The sequence below is a fragment of the Xiphophorus hellerii genome, chromosome 22 (genome assembly GCF_003331165.1).
Source record: "Xiphophorus hellerii strain 12219 chromosome 22, Xiphophorus_hellerii-4.1, whole genome shotgun sequence".
Classification (NCBI taxonomy): domain Eukaryota; kingdom Metazoa; phylum Chordata; class Actinopteri; order Cyprinodontiformes; family Poeciliidae; genus Xiphophorus; species Xiphophorus hellerii.
This window is the reverse complement of record NC_045693.1, coordinates 16,230,653-16,251,617: the sequence shown is the minus strand read 5'-3', so window position 1 is coordinate 16,251,617 and position 20,965 is coordinate 16,230,653. Positions and strand designations below refer to the sequence as shown.

The 20,965-nt window shown below is 36.7% G+C and overlaps 2 protein-coding genes across 5 annotated transcripts; one reads left to right on the top strand and one right to left on the bottom strand.

Annotated features, from left to right (window-relative positions):
* The first annotated feature begins 431 nt into the window (after positions 1–431).
* cdhr1a (cadherin-related family member 1a) lies at positions 432–13,798 on the top strand. 3 transcript variants are annotated; one of them, XM_032552509.1, is made up of 17 exons: positions 432–571; positions 1,088–1,183; positions 1,437–1,582; positions 1,657–1,707; positions 2,404–2,493; positions 2,603–2,689; positions 3,229–3,345; positions 3,631–3,774; positions 4,417–4,495; positions 4,606–4,706; positions 4,892–5,095; positions 5,712–5,864; positions 6,904–7,068; positions 7,902–7,969; positions 10,298–10,526; positions 10,623–10,880; positions 11,795–13,798. In XM_032552509.1, the coding sequence occupies exons 1-17, from the start codon at positions 511–513 to the stop codon at positions 12,353–12,355; spliced, it is 2,610 nt and encodes an 869-aa protein (XP_032408400.1). In that variant the 5' UTR covers positions 432–510; the 3' UTR covers positions 12,356–13,798. The 3 variants fall into 3 exon arrangements, with proteins under 3 accessions (XP_032408400.1, XP_032408401.1, XP_032408399.1); XM_032552510.1 differs by lacking the exons at positions 432–571; positions 11,795–13,798 and adding an exon at positions 11,076–11,300 and having other exon boundaries at positions 836–1,183; XM_032552508.1 differs by lacking the exon at positions 432–571 and having other exon boundaries at positions 840–1,183.
* A 1,416-nt stretch (positions 13,799–15,214) lies between these two features.
* On the bottom strand, positions 15,215–20,655 carry lrit2 (leucine-rich repeat, immunoglobulin-like and transmembrane domains 2). 2 transcript variants are annotated; one of them, XM_032552715.1, is made up of 4 exons: positions 20,536–20,655; positions 19,542–20,332; positions 17,311–18,056; positions 15,215–15,728 (listed from the first exon to the last, which is right to left on the bottom strand). In XM_032552715.1, the coding sequence occupies exons 1-4, from the start codon at positions 20,643–20,645 to the stop codon at positions 15,702–15,704; spliced, it is 1,674 nt and encodes a 557-aa protein (XP_032408606.1). In that variant the 5' UTR covers positions 20,646–20,655; the 3' UTR covers positions 15,215–15,701. The 2 variants fall into 2 exon arrangements, with proteins under 2 accessions (XP_032408606.1, XP_032408605.1); XM_032552714.1 differs by lacking the exon at positions 15,215–15,728 and having other exon boundaries at positions 17,201–18,056.
* Positions 20,656–20,965: the final 310 nt, after the last annotated feature.

Below are 20,965 nucleotides of genomic sequence, written 5' to 3'. Positions count from 1 at the left end.
TCCAAAAGAAACAAAACACCCAGACAACGGCTTACAAATGCACACAGTGACAAAGACCTTCAATTTCGAAGGTGTGTCTGTTGTCTGATGAAACTAAATCAGAACTATTTGGCCATAATAACAGTCATAATAGAGCAACCGAGACCATGATTACACAATTAACTTTTGTCCATCAAGTTCTTTTCCCTTTACAATTTTTCTGACTGAAGAATAAAATTGTTATTTCTGAAAATCAAAGCATGTTTCTGAGCAAAACTATCGAAAAGAAAAATAAATATATTACCTACTAACAGAGTTGTTATTACCTCATTTTTGCCGACAGAGGTATGCTATGGCTTTTTGCATGATGAAGCCCAGTTGGACTGGGTAAATCTTAGCGGTCATTGGATTACCAGGTAAGCATCTGCTTTTAGCCTTGTGCAGCCGTTGGAAAACACCTTGCGAGCTGCGCCTGCATGACTCTCAACAGAGCTGTCTTCATGGTGCGGCTTCATTACTTCATTTTGTAGGATGAAGAATGTGGAGATTTCTAATTTGCCACTGCTTTTTGTGTTTGTGCAAACCTGCCTAGGTAAGTTTTTTTCAATAATAGTCAATATTCAGGTGATTAGATAAGATGAGATTGTTGAAGCTTTTAAGAGTCTCTGGTATGATTACTTTGTGGATTTTTTATTTAAATAGATTTTTTTGTATTTACGAATTTATAATTATACGTTTTGTGGGTTTTTTTATTCATAAATATCAAGCTTATTTCAGTATATTAATTTATTTGTCAAATTAATATATAGGAGGTACATCTGTGATTACTTCTGTAGATATATGCTAAATAAATTTTGTAAAAATGTATCGACTATGTTTAGATAAGTAGCTAAGCAGGCTGACGTAATCCCAGCCAACGGGACTTGAAAACAAATGTGTATATTTATGTATATCACATAAGATTAGCTGCAAAACTAACAAATGACAAAAAGGACAAACATTCGAGAGTTTAAGGTTCTTTGGTTTCTGTTTAAAGCTAAATGCAAAAAAATGTTTTGCAATGCATTTCTTTTCACAAACTTTGGTGAAATAATGCTTTCATCCTCAGCTCAGGCAGACTTTGCTCCCTATTTCTACGACAATGGCCCATCCAGCAACAATGGGAATCTGGCCCTGTTCAGCCTCTCTGAGGATACCCCTGTTGGTGAGACAGACCCCACTCATCCACCTCTCTAAAATAATGACAGTCCAGTTTGAGGCTTTGGTAACTTTGGTGTCTGAGAGTTCAGAATGCTAGATAATCTTTGATAGTCGGACAGTTCGTTAAATGCCCTGTTCATCTGCCGTCACCATCTGTTGATGTGAGAAACTGCTTGATCATGGTGAATGTGGTTCACCTTCTATCGGTCAGGAAACTTTGTCACTGTGATTTATGATATAGTGTTTTCTTTTTTTAGGTACACAAATCTATCAACTTAACGGCACAGACCCTGAAGGCCAGGAGGTGAGGTATGGTCTTTCCTTTGACCCAGGGTCAAAGGAGTACTTCAGAGTAGACCCAAAGTCAGGAAATATTACATTAGTGGAAACAATGGATAGAGAGGTAAGCTCAAAACTAAATTCACACAACTATTGTTGAACCTTTACAAAAATGTATTTTTCTTTCTTTTTATGTAGCAACAAGACTCGGTTGATGTTAATATCAGCATCACAGATGGAAGAAGCAAGGTATTTAAAGAAAAATAATTAATCAAGCAAACAAACCATTTGCCAGGAATGTCGTTGATATAAGAAACTTTGAGGATTTTTAGACACCTTCTGTAATTTTTTGGAATAAAAGCAGCTTTTCAACAATTAAATTTTTATCAGGCATGTGTACTCTGTAAATCTTAGAGGTGCACTGATTTGAGTTTTCTGCATGATTTCAGACCTCTAGTGTTTTAGTGCTCTGATTTTGCTATTATACCTGAATCTAATTTCTGTTTAAGAACCATTACTAACAGCATTCAGTATATATATTTTTCATTATATTAAACACCTCAGTGACAATAAAAATAGCTAACTTCTTTTTACAATTACATATTCAACATCCAAAAACATACTAGAAGCATCACTAGTGTGACTTGAAAAGTCTTGGGTAAAGTTCACAAATTGGAAAAATAACATCCAGTTCATGCTCAAGGCCAGACAAACTGAAAATTAACCAATTCCATCATGTATCGTTTGTAATTATGTTAGTGGACTTGAATAACAGTAAACATCTACATGTTTGTGACAATTATATATCAGCAGAGTAATTGAGTAACCCAAGATATTCAGTGTTGCTTAATTCACCCTTCAGTAGGTTTAACGTTGTGGATGGTTTTAAGGATGAAGTCTAGTTGTTGTTTAAAATAATTCAGATACCCTTTTTATTCCTTCCAGGTTGTTGAACGAGTCACAATATTTGTGACGGATGCAAATGATGAAAAGCCTGAATTCCAAAACATGCCTGCAATCATAGATGTGTTGGAAGTAAGATAAACAGATGTCTGAGTTTTAGTTTCATAACCAAAAGAGACTCTTATCTAATAATATGATCACATAAATGTGAACTTGTCTTTGTCCACTTTGCAAACTTTAGACAACTGAATCTGGTAGAAGTATCTACAAAGTGGAGGCTGTGGACAGAGACACGGGCTCTGGAGGCTCAGTTACCTACCATCTCCAGGTATGACTCATGAACTAAGCTAATGTTGATTTGCATGACCAACTCTATGTATAGATGAAGCTCTTTTCTAGTTAGTATCAATCAGATTTTGTTGTATATTCACATTTGTTCATTTGCTTGCATGTGGTGGTGTTATTTTGAAGGCAGGGATTACATCACAATCACATTAGAGTCAGGTACTGAAAGATTAGAGGGCTGCTTTGGCAGTGGGTGGTGGGTAGTGCTAGTTTGCACTTTGGGCTATTGGGACTATAGAACAGCTGGCCTTATTGTAACAGACAGAAATGAATGCAAAGCGTTCACATTTGGTTATACCAGAATTATACAGTCTGCTACGTCTATAATCACATGAGGTTTAGTACATTCAAATCGACAGATACAGAGATGTTGGCTAATTCAATCAGCGGTGGAGAATTTTTATTATTCTTCCATCTGTCCACCTCCACGTGTGTTATAGTTTCTAAGGGTTTTCAGTTACAGGCTTGTGTTACTAGATTTCAATCTTGCTTTTTTTTTTCTTGCTCTTTCCTTTGTTACAGTCACCACACTCCAGTTTGTTTGCGATTGACATAAACAGCGGAGTTCTCCGTATCAAATCTGGACAAATGTTGGATTATGAGAAAACAAAAACACACTTTGTTACTGTCATTGCAAAGGTACAAGTTCTATCAAGAATATTTATTTCTGACTTGCACTTCAACTCTTTCCTCACTGGATGAAGCTGTTTTGATTGCGAGTAGTTTTGAATAAGTTAAACCTTCAGTTGCTAGATGTTTTACGACATGTCATTGTTTCAAGTTTCTATTAAAGTGTATTCTAGTGCCATACAAGAGAAAAGAACGAAGCATTACACTTGTTTAATGAAACTATTATTTAAAAATCTCTTAGATGTATTTTAGGAAATAAATAGTTGTGTGAACATCTCAATGTGTTTGTTTCAGGATGGGGGAGGCAACTTGAATGGCAAGGAACAATTTATGTCATCTTCTGCGACGCTCACTGTCAATATGATTGATGCACAAGACACTCCACCTTTTTTTATTGGAACCCCCTACTTTGGCTATGTTTACGAAATCTCAGTGCCGGTGAGTGTCAAAATCTCCCAAAAACTTTGAATGAAACACATAATCACACCACATTCACCACATTTGTCGTTCTAACACTATGCATATAACACCCATATCTATTCTAAGGTTTTGACATATAAAAGTGATAATTTAACACATTATTTAACAAAGGTGAAACTAATTTGTTAAATAAATTCATTACACACATTGTGATGTATGTAAAATTTATTTGTTAAGCTTATGAAAGCTATTAGAATAGACCACGATGGCAAAAAAAAAAAATCAAGAAATATCCGACACAGTAATGGGAAAGATCGCTGACTTGACAGTAGTCCATCTAACAGTCATTGACACCCTCCATGAGGAGGTCAAACCACTAAAAGTCATTGCTAAAAACTTTTAAAGACAGAACTGAGTGGAATGAAAAGCATAGCAATGTGCAAGAAACAGGGACAAATGCAGTCTTAAAAATTATCACAATTACAAACAGCTTTTATTTTGTATAATTTAGAAGCTCACTCTGAATCTCAGTGAAATTTTGATTTACAAAACTAATTTAATTATATTAATTTTTAAAGTACCATAGTTCATTAGATATCAAAATATAACGTCACACTTATTGTATGTTTGTAAATGATTCTCAGTTTTTTTCTTTGACAGGGATCTGAAATATTTACAGTTAGTGCCAAAGATGGAGATGTGGGAAACCCAAATCCAGTCAGCTATTCATTCGAAGAGGGTGAGCCTTCACAGCAAACATTTGCAGGGGAACTCACAGCTACATAAGTAAGAATTAATAAAAATAAATAACTAAGTGTTTATCTGCCTTTTTTGTTTTTGTCTCACTAGGTGATGACGGTGTTTTTGGCATTAATAAGACAAGTGGTTGCATATCCCTGCTGGTTGCTCCAATTTATCTGAAAAGAGAAATCTTCAACATTAAAGTCAGGGTAATGCAAGTTCCAACCAACCCATTTTTCTTAACTTATAAAGAAAGCAAACATTCAAGCTCTTTGAATTATGACATTATTGTTTATTTTGCTTTTACTGAGCATTTTGCTCCTTTGTGATTTGAGATGGCAACATATGTTTATTTTGTGCAAACAAAATCACCCAATATTGTACCCTTGGACAGGCAACAGAAATAAGTCCAGAGGCCAAAGATTTGGACTATGGAGTGACCACAGTGGTGATACGTGTGGTGGATTTAAATAATAATCCCCCAACCTTTTATGGGGAGAATGGTCCACAGAATATGTTTGAGTTGACCATGTACGAGCATCCACCAGAGGGAGAAATACTCCGGGGACTGAAAATCACAGTTAATGACTCTGATAAGGTAGGAGATCTCTTGTAGAAAACTGTTGTTTATAGAAATGTTACCACAGCACATATTATTATGTAGCATTAACAATAAAACACCATCATCACTCCAGGCTACCTGGTCTGATTTGTTATATAGTGATACTAATTTCGTGAAAGTATTATGTTGTTATCTAATCAGAAGCAGGTTTAATCAACAATGACGGTGTGTTTTGGAGAGTGCCATGCTGTCAAGAAAGAGCTACTATTATCAAAAACCATTCCCATTAATATCCCATGCATTTGAATTCAAGTCAATAGAAACAGAAAGGTGCGTGCTGTGCCATTTGTCAACTTACGCAAGCGCCTTTTGTTTTTAAAAGCTACAACACTGGTTGATGCTGGATGGATTTTCCATGATAATGCTCTCACAAGAGCAGACTCTTTATGTCCACTAACATCATGTTTCACTCAGGGTATTATTACTTAAGCTGTTATCCGAGTGGTTTAACTCTTATTACTATAGCAATTAAGGACAAAAAGCTTTTACTTGAACAGGAAAGACAGCATGCAACTCAGATTTTTCCGTTTGTTGAGCATAAAATGTGTTGGATTTTTGAATGGCATGTTGATGTATGTTCATGCTCTTGCAGGGTGCAAATGCCAAATTTAATCTAAGATTGATTGGACCAGGACGAATGCTGCGAGCCGTCCCCCAGACTGTACTCAATGAGGCCCAAGTAACAATCTTAGTGGAGGACTCTGCTGCGATGGACTATGAGAAGCATCACTTCCTAACATACAAGGTAACCTCTTGACAACAAAATATGGTGAGAAAAGTAAAAATGTCAATGTTTTCTTAAATAGACATTTTTCTGACAAGACTAGAGACATAAATTTATATAATTGATAACCCAAGTGATTAATACACAGTAGAAGCAAATAGGTCCATACATGAGATTAGACAAAATCAAGTTAAATAACAGCAGGGAATAATTGCACAGGAAGCAAAGAAGATATAAAAATGGATCAAAAGACAAGAAGACGCCTTAATCTATCAGGATTTAGAAAACAGTCCGATTCCCTGCCAGTGTTAAACAATGTCTGCTGGTTATGACCTATTGCTGGGCTATGAAAAGGTTAATCTGGACTTTTCAGAAAAGCTGTCCATGAGTCAAAGACCACTCACAAAGAAAAGATCTAAAGTTAGCAGAAACATATTTTTCTCCATAACAAAAAGCAATGTAGTGAAACCTAATGGTCCTCAATGAAATACTGTGAAACTATAGTTTGATTAGAATGTGACTGTACACACCATTGTTGGAGGAGGCAGAAATCACTGTGCATCACCCCAAAAACATATAAACAGTAAAAATTGTAGGTGGGCACATTAGTGTCGGGATCTGCATTTTAGTGTATTATTGATAAGACATCTGTCTGCCAATAATATCTATTTAAAGAACTGAAGGTCAGAGTTCATAGATGGGTCTCACAGAACCTCCAAATGTTTAAGACTGTGTGAAAGCAGGTGGCCTGAGCAATGCATCTGACCATACACAAGCCTTCTTAACTTTTTTTATTACCAAAATAGTTTTTTATTTATTTTAAGAGTTCAATGCTTCTTATTTGTATCATGCCACCGAATTAAACAAAATTATGAGCTATTGGTGTTTGTAGATTACAAGTCCTGTCACCAACATCTTTTGAGAATTTTATGTACATCCCCCTATTATAATATATTCACTGACAAAACTTTAACATATTCAGTAAAATTTTCTTCCTGCCACAGCCTAAAACACTGTTTTGAAGTTGAAAATATTTCTTAGCTATTTTTGTCTTTTTCAGCTGCTCGCAGTTGAGATCGACACTCCAGAAAGATTCAGCGCCACAGCACACATCATCATTCACCTTCTGGACACCAACGACAACGCTCCCAAATTTTCCTCGGACTATTACATCGCCAGAATTCCCGAAAACTCACCCGGCGGCTCAAATGTGGTGTCAGTCACGGTGAGAGACTTCTTGTCTTGTCTAAAAATACATGCCAGTACGGACATACGTCACTCAGAGCAATAACGCAGTGGTGATTTGGACAAAATGCTCAACAGGGCCCTTTAATTCTCTAAATGTAGACTCTTTGGGCTGTGGGGGTTGGGATAATATGTGAAATCATGTAGATAAAAGCTAGGCGAGGTAAGCTGCCAGATGGCTATCACTTTCATTTTGTTGTGTAACAGCAAATTCCCTGGCTTCACCCTCCTCCCCTACTCAGCCCCCAACATGTATCAGGACATACAGCTGCAAAAATATGTCCATGTGTAAAACAAAAACTTTAAAGGACACGCTGAAATGATTGATATTTGCTGTAACACATCCTCTGCCCTTGTCGGTTCATATCAGATCAAAAGCCACAGGGAGTCCAACTAATAAGTCCTGGCCTTGAGCAAACACCGCACAGGCTCTTTGCCTTGATCCCTGGCAATTTCAATCAGATAAAAGAACAGCCAACAAGTGACCTTGGACACATGGAGACACTGAACAGACCTCCCAGCAGCTGCAGACAGACAGATTAGCCGAAGCCCAGGATAATATTTCGTCATCAGATAGGCACTGTTTTCAGACCAACCCCTGTAACATCATGCACATACGTATGACTGGTTTATCCAGCAAATTGAGTTGAGTTTTTAAGATTCAAGTGAATAAAAGATAAATAGAATGAGATTCTCTTTTTATAAAAAACTGAACTATTAAGCATAAGGAATTTCTTCCACTAATATAATCAGTGCAAGCACACCATATTTTTTTCTTCCACTTGATAATGTGTCACTGGTGATTGTTTTCAGGCTTTAGACCCAGACTCAGGACCCTGGGGTGAAGTCAAATACTCTATCTACGGATCGGGGGCTGATGTGTGAGTACTGCCAAGATTTGTAAGAAATTTAGTTCTGTTTTATTACAGTATGTAGACTTTTTATAGCATATTCATCATATTGTCAATGCAGTAGTCACCTTACACAAGTCAGAAGTTAAACTTTTTTATGTTTTTAAGATAAATAAAACCTAATTAAATGGGAGCGCAGTGCATAATTGTAAAGTAGAATTAAAAGGACTTGCTTGGCCAGTGTAACACCTGCATGTGCTTCAAACAAAACAATTCTATTGTAGTTCTGGCTGTATGTTTAAGGCTGTTCTCCTGTTGCTCCATCCATCTTCCCATCAAACCTATCAGACCAGCTTTCCTGTCCCTGCTAAAGAAAGAAAATCCCCTCAGCAGGAAGCTGCCACCACCTTGTTTTACCTTGTAGATGTTATGTGCAGGGTAATTATCTGGATGCCTCTCACAGTGTTGTGCATGTTGACCATACGACCATGGGTAGTACATTAAATCACAACAGAATAAGTTGAGGTTTGTGGCAGTAACTTCACAAAATGTGAAAAACCTTATGGTGTATGAATACCTTTGTAAGGGAAAAAATATCCACATAAATTGCTACTTAGCCAGTCTTATTTGACTACTAAATAAAGAGTTTTTAATTTAGATTAATTTTGTAAAAATAATTTATACATTATGTTATGTACTCAAACATCTACGAACTTTAAAAATTACATTTTGTGGGTTTTTTGTGTATTTTTGTCTATGTGTGATGAAGTAAAAGAGAATTTGTTTTCACAACAACAAAAACAAGTGGCCTTTGTTACCAATGTCATGTTTTAGCAATTGAATAACACAAACTTTTAAATAGATCTGAACCTGGAAATTTGTAGAACAAACACAAAAACAGCAAAGATATCTGTTGCCATAGAAACATACAAAATCACATATTTTTGGTTATTTCTATTTGTTGTTTTCAAATTTCTTTCCTTTCAATGAATCTCAGTGTTGTAACCTCGGGAATCCACTGATTTCTACTTCCAGGAAAACATCTAAAGGGTCTTTGTTCTTCCTTTGTGAACAGAAGAAGGTCCACCAAATTTCTATTTACTTTAAAATCCCTTCATACTAAGGACCAGAAATCACTTTTCACAGTGAAAATGTGTCCTTTTGTTTATTTGTTTGTTTGTTTTTTAATAAAATACAAATTACTCTTACATTATGACACGAGCTTTGTTAACAAGGCCTGCTCTCTGTAACCATCTCATGTGGTTCATATTTTTTTGAATATTTGATGCAGATTTTGAGCTCTGCAGTAATGAGTTTAAGTCGATATGTGATGTCACATGGCAGAGCAAAGGATTTCCAAAATAAGCATCAGCGAGAGATTTGGAACACTTATGCTTACATGTTCATTTAATCAAAAACATTTGACATCTATCCTGTGTTATACTTTTAACAAATTGTTCCTTCAAGGCTAAAATGCCATACTTTAGAATAACAAATTTCAGAGGTTACGCATTCTCACAGAAGGTTGTGGATGGTTTGGATGTCAGAGAGCAACGCAGTACGTATCAGCCTTGGTCTGCTTTAATCCCTTAATGGGATTGGAGGAGAAAATAGACTGCTCTTTGCTTCTGCGTACCTTGTACTACAGCAAAATTCATTGTTAGTCATGCAAACAAATCAGTAAACACAATCTAATTCCAAACTGACTGTAATTATTATGAAAAACAATAGTGCTATTTCAGGAAAAAAAACATAAGCTAAAATGGTTATTTTGTTTTGGTTTTTTAACAATTAGCTCACAATACTTAGTTGTTGCAATACACATCAGGAACAGATCAATAATATGGAAGATGGGTGTTTCATATCAACACAAAGCTCACTTAGACTGTGACTCTCAAGTAAATTGGTGATAATCTCTAAAATTGTGAGGTTGACTTATATGCATTAATTTTAAAAGTTCAACAAAATGAATGTTTCATTTTCTCAAATGGATTTTTTGCAGATTAACAGATTTGCAAAATGTTTTGAATTGCTAGGAAACAGTATTCTTAATTGGCTACTCTTACCCACGTGCTTTTTCACAATGAATCACAAACTTCTTAGAGTTAACTTTTATTTGTTGTATTTTAATTCACAGTTACATCATGAAGATGTGGAGTCTTTTTTTTTAATTTTCATTAAAGTTAAAAAAAAAATGACACTAGGGATGTCCCAATTATGGCATTTGTTGTTTCCAATACCAATCCAGGTTATTTAAGATTACCTGGTCATACTGTAATAATTTATTAGGGTAACATGTTTACTTGAAATACTCAGTGAAAGTAAGGAATATTTCTATTCGACTCTATTTATTTGCAGGTTTCTGATCCAGCCTACATCCGGGATCATTTACACCCAGCCCTGGGCGAGTCTGGATGCTGAGGTGAGATCTAAGTATAACTTTTATGTAAAGGCAGAGGATGCTGAGGGAAAGTACAGCCTGGCTGAAGTTTTTGTGACCGTGTTGGATCTGAATGACCATCCACCTGCTTTCAACAATAACTTCCTGGAGAAGACCATGGTGATAGGAGCGCCAGTGAAAATAGAGGTATGCACTGTTGTGGTACTGGATGTAGATAAATTAAAATTCAGTCAAACATATTTTTTGGAACAACTGCCGTATTTAAGAACAGCTCCCCTACAGGCTATGGACGACGACGCAGAAGTACCCAACAATGTTATCGAGTACGCCATCATGAAGGCCGAGCCAGACAACAACATCTTTGACATAAATGCTGACACAGGAGAAATTAAGTTAAAGTCCTACATCAAGTCAATGGCTATCATTCAGAATATTACCAAGAAGAGAGACTGCAGTTGGTCCCTGGTAGTCCAGGCTCGTGACCGGGGTCAGCCATCCTTCAGCACCACTGCAGTTGTCAAGATTGACATCACTGAAGCTGTAAGTCAAGTAGTTTGTCTGTACCGGTAGTTTGCAGACATTCATTTTTTCCTTATTCACACTTTTCCTCAAAGTCTGACTCTTTTAGAGTGAATCATAAATTTAGAAATGATCTGTGCTGAATTTACTTGAAATATATATTTTTGAAAAGTTATAGCCACAAATGTCTCATAGATGCAATTGTGATGTTTTCAGATCAAATCCAGATTTGTCTCATACTTCGTGGGTCTAAGGAAACGTCCCGGGGCAGTGTTTGGGATTTGTTTGACCCTTGTGACCTGCGCTGTCTCCCTAACAATCGTCATTTCAACCACTATGTACTGGAAATCTGTGAAAAAGACCCGTGTACAACCTCAGGGCAAGATCAGAAAGATTGCACGGAGGCCTGTGTCATAAATGAAACTTGCCTTGAGATCATCAGCACAGCCGCACTGTTGTTTTTACTCTGTGGTTCCAAGAATTTGCAGCTACTTGTTTTCAGAGGACTTTGTAGTACATCAAGACTGTGTCTGTAAAAGAGTACATGAGGGAGCACAATCTTTCAAAATTTGCAAGTTTGTCACTCTAGTTATGGCACAAGGAATTGTTCCTTTTAAATTTTTGGATTGGATTTTTCAAAGTATGTTTTTAACTTTTTTTAAGTTATTTTAATATTGTTCTCCTCAAATGCTGAATGGTCTATTGGTTCCTCCTCGAACCTCTCTGATCTTGTCTTGTCAAAACCTAAAAAAGCTAAAGAAAAATTCAAATTAGCACCCTGAAGAAGCATATAAACCAAAGCTAAAAGTACAGAGCTATAAGCAATTTAAAGCTCTGAACATATCGCTAATCAATCAATACCAGCACTACAGAACAGTAAATCTTTGTATGATTTTAGTCCCATGGATTTGAATTCTTCTTGTGCTCTTTTACAGACTCAACTGAAAGGGGGGCCTTTGGGATCATTTATAGAGATGAATAGAAACAACTCATTACAAATCATAGGTATGCTCTTTGGTATCATTAGCCTTGTGGTCATAGTCACAGTCATCATCTCCACCGCCACATTCCTGCGTAACAAAAAGTCCAATCGGATCCTGCCCAGCCGCAGAGTACGGAGAAGGCCACCGAAACAGCCGTTCTGGAATTTCAAAAGCCCATTTAAGTCATCAGAGACCCCAAGAGAGGATTTCACAGTTCAAGAAGAACAGCAAGAACCAGAGGTGATTGTGAACAATGTCAACTACAACAACAATTTCAGTACTGTTGTAAGACATTGGCCTCCACCACCCTGTGCACCTTCTTTGCCCCCTCCGCCGCCCACCTATTTACCAGGAGAACGACACTGGACCGTACCCACAGTCTCTGCAGTTGTGGTCCCCAAGCCCAAAAAGAAGCCGACGATGGACAGAAGGGACACTGTAAACAAAGCATTAGTTTCAGAACTGAAGATGAGACTGGAGCAGAAGAAAATGGCATCACTTTATAACACGTAAAAAGATTAAGATTTTGTAAAGTGAGGTTCATTATCGGTAACAGTTCCTCTACCTGCCAGAGACAGATGTCATATAGGAAACTTTGTAGAACAGCAAACTTTGCGAAGTTTGTAGAACTTAGAAAGGGGCTTAACAGCCAGCTAGATGGGCTCCCAGCTTTAGTTCATTTTAGCAAATCAGCTCAGAGTAAAACTGTTCATACCTGTGGAAATAAACACAACAGCAGAGTTTGAAAATCTGACCAGCTGTTTAAGCCTTTAACATATACAAACTTTTCACTACAGCCTCAATATCAACACAGTGTTCGTACCACCGTGAGATATAAATTACCCAAATGAGGAAACCAGCCGATCTTCACACTCTGTCCTTGTTAAAAACAGGCATTATTTTTCTTCTTCTGCCCAAAGTTTTAATTACAGTTTTCTTTATCTGCCATGTGTTTATTTATGTCACTAGAATAGCCACAATCACAGTAAAAAAGTTACTGGTGGACCTCTAGTGGCATGTTCTTATGAAGAAATTAATGCCACAATGCTTTGCAGATAAGCAGATATTGAAGTGGATCAGGAGGTATAAATTGGACCTAAACCATCACATCTACAGTATATAAGGAGTATTTTTTCTATTTTCTACAAATTCACTAATGTGGCAGCGTTCGGATACAGTTATAAAGGAACTATTACAGTTAATAACCTCACTTCAAAAGGATAAGCAATCTCAACACAAGGTCTTTTTGGCAAGTCCAGTTTTCTGAGAAATGTCTTTTATTGTTTAATCATCACCAGATCATCACTACTGCAGCCAGATGAGAACAAGCTGCAGCTCTTTACACCTTGTGATGAGATTGAAAATAAAATTGGCATAGATACAAAGATGAACTCAATCATTAACAGAGCTCACACACACAGAACAATGTGTGTGTGCATTGTTCTGTGTGCATGAATGCAAGCTCTTATAAGTTTAAATAAGTTAAACTAAAATATGAACCTGTTTCATTTCATGTATATAATGTAATTTTTATAAGTGGAAAAAACTGCCATATGTATTATTGTTCTTATTGAAATCCTAATTCTAAATGAATAATCATTTTTTGTTGTGGTTGATCAAACAATCTCATAATTGTAATAACTGAGCTCTTCTTTCTTGAATATCAAGACATATTTGACACAGCGTTTTTGTTGGAAATATATTGTTTGCTTAGCTTGCAAACGTCTTCCAAGAGATTTTATAGTCCTTCAGCTCATAAGGATCAGGCAGAGGGAAGAACGCCAAAGTGGTCAAACAAAGAAGGTCTTGAACATTTTGTGCAGATGTGAAGCACTGCATTACCATTAATATTCACATTTGATGTATTTACCATTTTATGGTATGTATATTTCAGTAAATATTTTTTTGTTATTGTTCAAACAATTATGCTTTCAATAAAAAAAGTTATTCCTTTCACTTAATGTGGAGACATCTTATTTATTTGCATTGTTTATGTCCATCAGAATTATACCTTAAGGTAACATTTTATCAAAGTGAATATGAAATAAGAGATCATCCTTGATAACTTTTGAGTTTCGGCCTTCTTTATTGTCTATAAAGAAGGCCAGCTTCATTTAATAATAATCTTTACCAGCTCTATACATCTACTATACTAAGTCTACCACACATCATAATACTAAGCTAAAAGTCATTTTTTAGAGCAAATATTGAATAATAAAGTCAATAATACATGAATGAATAATAAGTTGTAGCAGTGGTTACAACAAATTAAATTGGGGAATAATAAAAGTGACATTTTCTTCTGTCGTATGGAGACCAAGGATTTTACAGCAAAAGGCTGCAACCTTACACCACCCTCAAAATCACATAACCACATATGAACAATAACAAAACATCTGCCTAGCAGAAAACGAGAGGTGCCAATCTCAGTGAGCTGTTTTAAACCTTGATCCTAAATTAGTCCAAGCGCGGCTGAACTGATCTCTTTACGTCACTGAAGAGAGCAGAGGAAAATGCAAGAGACAGTGGGGGTTGGTTTGTCTGATCTGATCATAAAGTGACGGTGGGAGGGATGTTAGAGAGGATGCAAGTGTTTGGGTATTATGTCAAATGAACAATGCCATTGGCTGCTGCATATCCGAAGTGCCATCTGTCCCAGCCGGTCAGTGCAAATGTGACTTTTAGCTGCATTTTGGAGTCAAGAGAGAGAGCTGCAGAAAATATGCAAAGTAATATTCAACAAATTACATTATTATTGAAAAGTATGTTTTATTTAGTACCTCGGTTCTCTACGTTAGACACATGACATAGATTAATTACGCACAATTTTAAAGCCTTCATTTTTGTTAATTATAATTTTTGATTTACAGCTATATCAGACCAAATTACAGAATTGGGGGTTTAATCAAAACTATATCTGACTTAGAGTTGCTTTGACAAATGAACCTCATGATATTTTGTATGTTTGTTTTGCAACTGTACATGTATGCTTAAAAAAGAGGGGCAAAAATAAAGAAATGGTGATAGAACTGATTTTTCGTTTATAGACAAACATCATTAGATTAATTCAGAAATCTGAAAAGTTGTGTTTGTCAGTGTGAGAACGTAAGCTTGTAGCTGAAATAAGTAATTTTATTTCAGTCAGTCTGTGTTTATAGCATTGTAATGAGCCGCAAATAGTTGTGTTATTCCTGCGAATAATGGGTTTACTAAATTGCAACCTTAAAAGTGAGAAATGTTCTCTGCCCATACAATAAATCCTTATGTTTATTGTCGTCTTTCTCATATCAAGCAGAGATCCATTAGTGGAATAAGCAAGCTTGACAAGAAGTGCTTGACAGTAGTTTTTACTAAAGAAAAGGACATTTTACATACATTTTGTACAAGTCATGAGTGATAAATCAAACATAATTTTACTTAAAAATAATTCCATTCTTGGTTTATTGCAAAAGGAAGGAAGGTTTTGGCAAAAGGACGACAAACATATAATGTTTCAATAAAACCACAGCCAGATGTTTTATGTACACATTCTATGAGACAAATATCTAGAGAAATATTACACTATATGAACAGAACATGTACACACCCTAGTCAAGACATTCATTTAAAAACCATTTTTAGGAAGCTGGCTACCTTCTGTCCAATATGTCTAAAAACTGAAACCAGCCAACAGAACCCCAGAGTAGAAATTTATTCCCATCCATTTCAATCATTGTCAAAGTTGCAAATTCATAATTCAAATTCAATCAGCAAATAAATGACGATGAGAGAAACATACACACGATAGGATATATACATGTGTCAATTTTCTATACTGTCGCAAATCCTTGAAATACATTGGTGACCCAACAGTCATCTTTCACACCTTTCCAACAACCTTCTTGGCCTAGAATGGAGAAAGAGAGAATTAAAACCAAACCATGAAACTGTGTCATGCTCTACAAATGCGTAGTTGAAAACATGTTTCTACATTAATAGCCTGAATTAAAGATCTGATTAAAATAGTAAATAAGTGGAGAAACCCTAAATGAACAATTCAGATTAAAAAATTACCCAAGGTAATAAGGCATTAATTTACTATTATTATTATTATTATTATTATTATTATTATTATTATTATTATTATTATTATTATTATTATTATTATTATTGTGAAGAATGTTGTAGCCTCACAAAATGAATAAAGGGAGAAATAAAAGTGAGCAGTTGGCCAAGTGAAAAACTGAAGAACTTTATTTATATTTTAAGTAGGATAAATAAAATCCTATTTAGTCTTCATATAAACAGGAGCTTATGTTAAGATCCTATTTCATTGAGTTCCCGAAAAAGCCATAACATTATGACCACCAACAGGTAAACGGTAAAGAGAAAGTGAACTTCGTGGCTCTCGGTGATGGTAATTGGACTTTTGTTACCAACTAAAGTATTTGAAAACGTTTTCTAAAGAGCAACCTAATCACATTAGCTATCATGTCCTAACATGTCTTTACTTTGACTCATCAGCAGAAAGATGTGATGGAAATTAATCAAGGAAAATTTGAGTTGCTAAACTTCAAATTTGCAAAACTTAGATATACTTAAAACACACTAAAATTAAAAGTCCCCTCTGACTCCTTTTTAGGCTTGACAGGTATACAGCTCTGGAAAAAATTAAGAGACCACTTAAAATAATCAGTTTCTTTGATATTACTTTTTATAGGTATATGTTTGAGCAAAACAAGTATTGTTCTTTTATTCCATGAACTACTGACAACACGTCTCAGAAATTCCAAGCAACAATTTAGTATTTATTTGCAGAAAATGAGAAATGGTCAAAATAACAGAAAAGATGCATTGCTTTCAGACCTAAAATAATGATGAGTTAATGTTTTAACTCAGGAAGAGCTCAGACATCAATTTTTGGTGGAATAACCAGGAAGTTTTCAGTGTGGTTCAGTGCAGTGGGCTCTTCATTTTTTTCCAGAGCTGTATTCAGACTAATGAAAATTAATTTTTTACCCGTGAATAGAATGGCGTGACCTAAACTTCGTTTAGGTCAAGCCATTTAGGTCAAGCCATGTGTGTAACTTCGTTTAGGTCAAGCCTAAACCTTGTTTCATTTCAGAATTGCATAATTGAATTGTGAAATACTGCAGTTGCCCATAAAAGATTTCAACTGAATACTTTTTTATTTAGGAAAAATCATTATTTTTCCTAAATGAAAGAATGATTTAATATAATTTATTTGACTTTGTTCTTTTTTTACATCTGTTCCTTTTGAAAATCTTATCATTTTTTGTAATGTTTTTTTGCAAAAATTCTAACTTCACAAACATCTAAATTATACATCTAAAAGAATATGTATCCAAAAAGGGATTTTGGTTACAAGTTGACATGTTTAATGTGCTATTAATTCAATATAGTTCAGCGGTAAGTCTGCTCTGATCATCTTTGCCTTTACGAAATCTGTCTTCAGACCTCCTCCTCACCTTTCTGTCTTCATTGAAATCTTTATTGACCAGCTCTTCATCACTGGCAGCCTGCAGGCTGTCAAAAGTGCCCTGTCTTTCCCGTTCCAGCCCAGATGAGTTGCTTTCTCTCTGCCGTCTCTTCCACGACTCTATGATGACCTCATAGCAGGGAATTCGAGTGTCAGTGGTGCAGACGTACATGCCTATCGGCACGGCCAGCACCATGGCTAAAACTATCACCACTATATGGATTAACTTCTCCCTCTGCTCCATCTCTGTGATGTCAGTTCCTGTCACAAACACAATGCACTGGCCTGGTCGTGGCATCTGGCTCTTTAGAGTTACACAGATTTCGTATTTGGTGGCAGGCATCAGATCTGAGATGGAGTAGGAGTGAATTCCAGGCCCAATGTAGGTCATTTCTTTCTTATCATCACCAGCTTGACCAAAGTGAATGGTAAACCATGTCTCGGAGGGCCGTTCTAGGGCGGCGAACCACTCAATAGAGATGCCACGCACTGTCTGCTTGGCGATGCGAATGTCAATGAAGACATTTTCATCAGCAACGTCCGATGCAGGTGGGAAGCCTGCGACGTGAGATGACGAGGCACTGTCAGCAGAGATGACATCCAGGAGAACGCTCGCCGAGGAGTTCCCAATGAAGTTTACTGCAGTGCAGGTGTAGACCCCACGGTCTGCTGCACTAAGGGAAGGAATCACCAGGTGGGATCTAATGGTGTCATCGGAAACTCTTTCTTGGGACTCTGAGAAAACAAAAAAAATATATGTGTTGTTACTTAACATTTGTGCAGGGCAAAAATATTATATAATACATACAAAATTATTTAAAGATTCATTTGAGAATTCATGAAGCGATCTTCTTCTCAAGAATTGCATTAAAGTGAAAGGACCAATTTATAAATGGATTGGAAATTATATTAAACAATGTAGCTGAATTTTTAAATTCTTGCATATAGCTTGAACAGCAAAATGATACTTTTCCATATTTCAGCTGTTTAATTTTAAATCAGATGTAGTTTTAAATTAGTATTTGTGCCTTCTGATAATTATTTGCACGTAATGTAAATGGATTGATGGTAATGCTAGTCATCATTTGCTTGACCATTATGAAAACGGCTGCAAATGACAACAGATATGTTATAATTAATAAACCATAGCTTTATTCCTGATGAAGATAAGATATTTTTAGCAATATTTCCCTTTGTTTGGGGAGGTCAACTAGGCAACCAAAGGCAGGGTTATTTGCTTATTGGATGCAGAAAATGCTGCTGCTCAGCTCTTGTTTTATGTTGAGCGTCTGATTTTCTTGGTGTAGGTTAGTTTAGATAAACCAATATTGCCTAATAATGCTACTGTAGATACTTATGTTTATACTATAAGAGTGTTTATATTGTAAAGGGTTCTTAGTTTACCAGTAAAATGGGTAAACTAAGAAACCTATATAGTTAAAGAAAATTAATGTGAAATTCAAATTTTCATGTTTGACACCATTTTAGAAAAATCAACAGTCTCTATAATTAAAAATCTACAATCTTCTATTATTATGCTAAAGGTTATGAATATGAGTTCACCCAGAGAACTTAGACTGCAACCACCTATTAAAGTTAGTCATCAAGTTTTCTATGTAACACAGCAAAATTTCATGCTATTGCAATTGTTTAAGTAGTAAGGCTTAGAATCAAATGTTGGGAGGGGCATCAACTCATAATCTCAGCTGGCGGACCAAAGTGCCAAGGATCAGCTCTGCTAGCCCCCCTAATAAAGATAATTAGTGTGAGTTCCTTGTAGTAAATGTATATCTTGTGGTAGTTGCATAATTTGTTACATTGGGGAATGTTGATGCAGTTCTCCAGCAGAGAGCTTTGGAGATCACCCAATCAAACAATGAAAATGTAATAATGCACTGGACATAGATTCTTGTTTAAAGCCATGGACAGCAGGAATCTTCCCAGTCTAAAGATCAAGTGAAATGAGCTTTACTCTGTAACACCATGACCCAACATTATTAAGTAAACAGCTGCACTTAAATCTACAACAATTTAAATGAATGGTGATGTAGAGCGGTCTCATAGCATGGCACTTATTATTATAAATACCAAATATCCAGATGTAACTCTTTCTGGCATAAACATTATATGTTTGTGATTAAAATGTAAGTTTAAGTATCTAATTTCACACAATTTTATCGCCTTAGCTGCAGTGTAGCTGACAGTCCATCACACTCTTACCATGAAATCCTCTGATTATCTTCAGACCATATGTCCACCACACAGCAGGGTCCGGCCTCGCCTTGGCGTAGCAGTGCAGGGTGAGGTTGGATCCCAGAGGCAGGCTCATGTTCGCCTTCGGCGTGCTGACCACTGGTTTCGTGCACGCCTGCAGCTCGATCTCGTGGAAGAACTTGCCCGCCCTAAAGTCCGGCCCTGAGCAGATCAGGTAAGAGTTCATCAGTATGATCGGAGGACTCAAGGATGTGATGAACTCCACGAGGCCCTTCAGGCGGCAGTCGCAAAGCCAGGCGTTGTCGTGCAGCGCCAGGACGACATTCGTCCTGGACGCTGTGACACCCCGCTCCTCTGCATTTTGTATTTTCTGGTAAAGAGGCCAGTTCTGGAAGACTTCTTTCGATATGACCGTGAGCTGGTTGAAGGATAAATCTAAATATGTGAGCCCTGGTAGAAATTTGAGGGCGTGCTCCGGGAGGACGTCCAGCTGGTTGTGCTTCAGGTCCAGGATCTTGAGGTTGGGTGTGTCCTCGAACGCTGTCCATGGTACTGATCGCAGCTTGTTCCCCTGCAGACGGAGCTCGGTGAGGTTCCCCAAACCCTCCAGACCTTTTGAGTTTATAACTGTGATATCGTTAAAGTTCAGCCACAGGTTTTCCACTGCGGGTGTTTTGGAAAAAGCTCCTCTGGGGATTTCAGTGAAGTGGGATTTTTCTATCCGTATTTTGGTCAAATCGTCTGGAAGGTTGTCGGGAATGGCCCCGAAGGCGCTTTCTTCCATACATATGAGTGACCTGTGGAAAAGCGCATTTGATCAACTAAAACTGGTTTTCTTTCATACAAATAACTGGATGTCACTAGATTACGACTAGTAGAGTATTCCTATTCATCTCTTACTTTGTTGGCAAAACTAATCTAGAAATCCCAGAACCGTTTACGGAGACAGATAAGCGCATCAAAAAATAGCAAGACAGCGCCAAATGAAATCCGGTCTTACCTTCCATGACGGTCATCAATACAGCTGCACCCACTTAAACATCGAGCATAACTTCTACATGGTTCAGCTTTTATTAATATTACAACCAGAAGGTAAATCATTGTGTCCATAGTCCGTGACGAAGTCTGAGGTTTGTATGCGTGGTAAAGAGATGCCCATGGCAGCAGACAACAGAAGCCTATTAAACTTAATCCCTGACATGTTTAGGAAGAAGGAACGTCTAATTCTTGGGTAGCAGCTTTGGCATCAGCTCAGCGTACCTGTTTTGTAGGTCAGGGAAAGTACAACTGCAAGGAATTCTATAGAAATTAGCTGTACTCCATAGTACAGAAATGTAATTGTTGATTAGTGTGCAAGCCTATTTTTCTCTAAAGCTACATTGGAACTTTCCCACATTTTGTCACATTAAGATATTAGGGAATATTGGTTG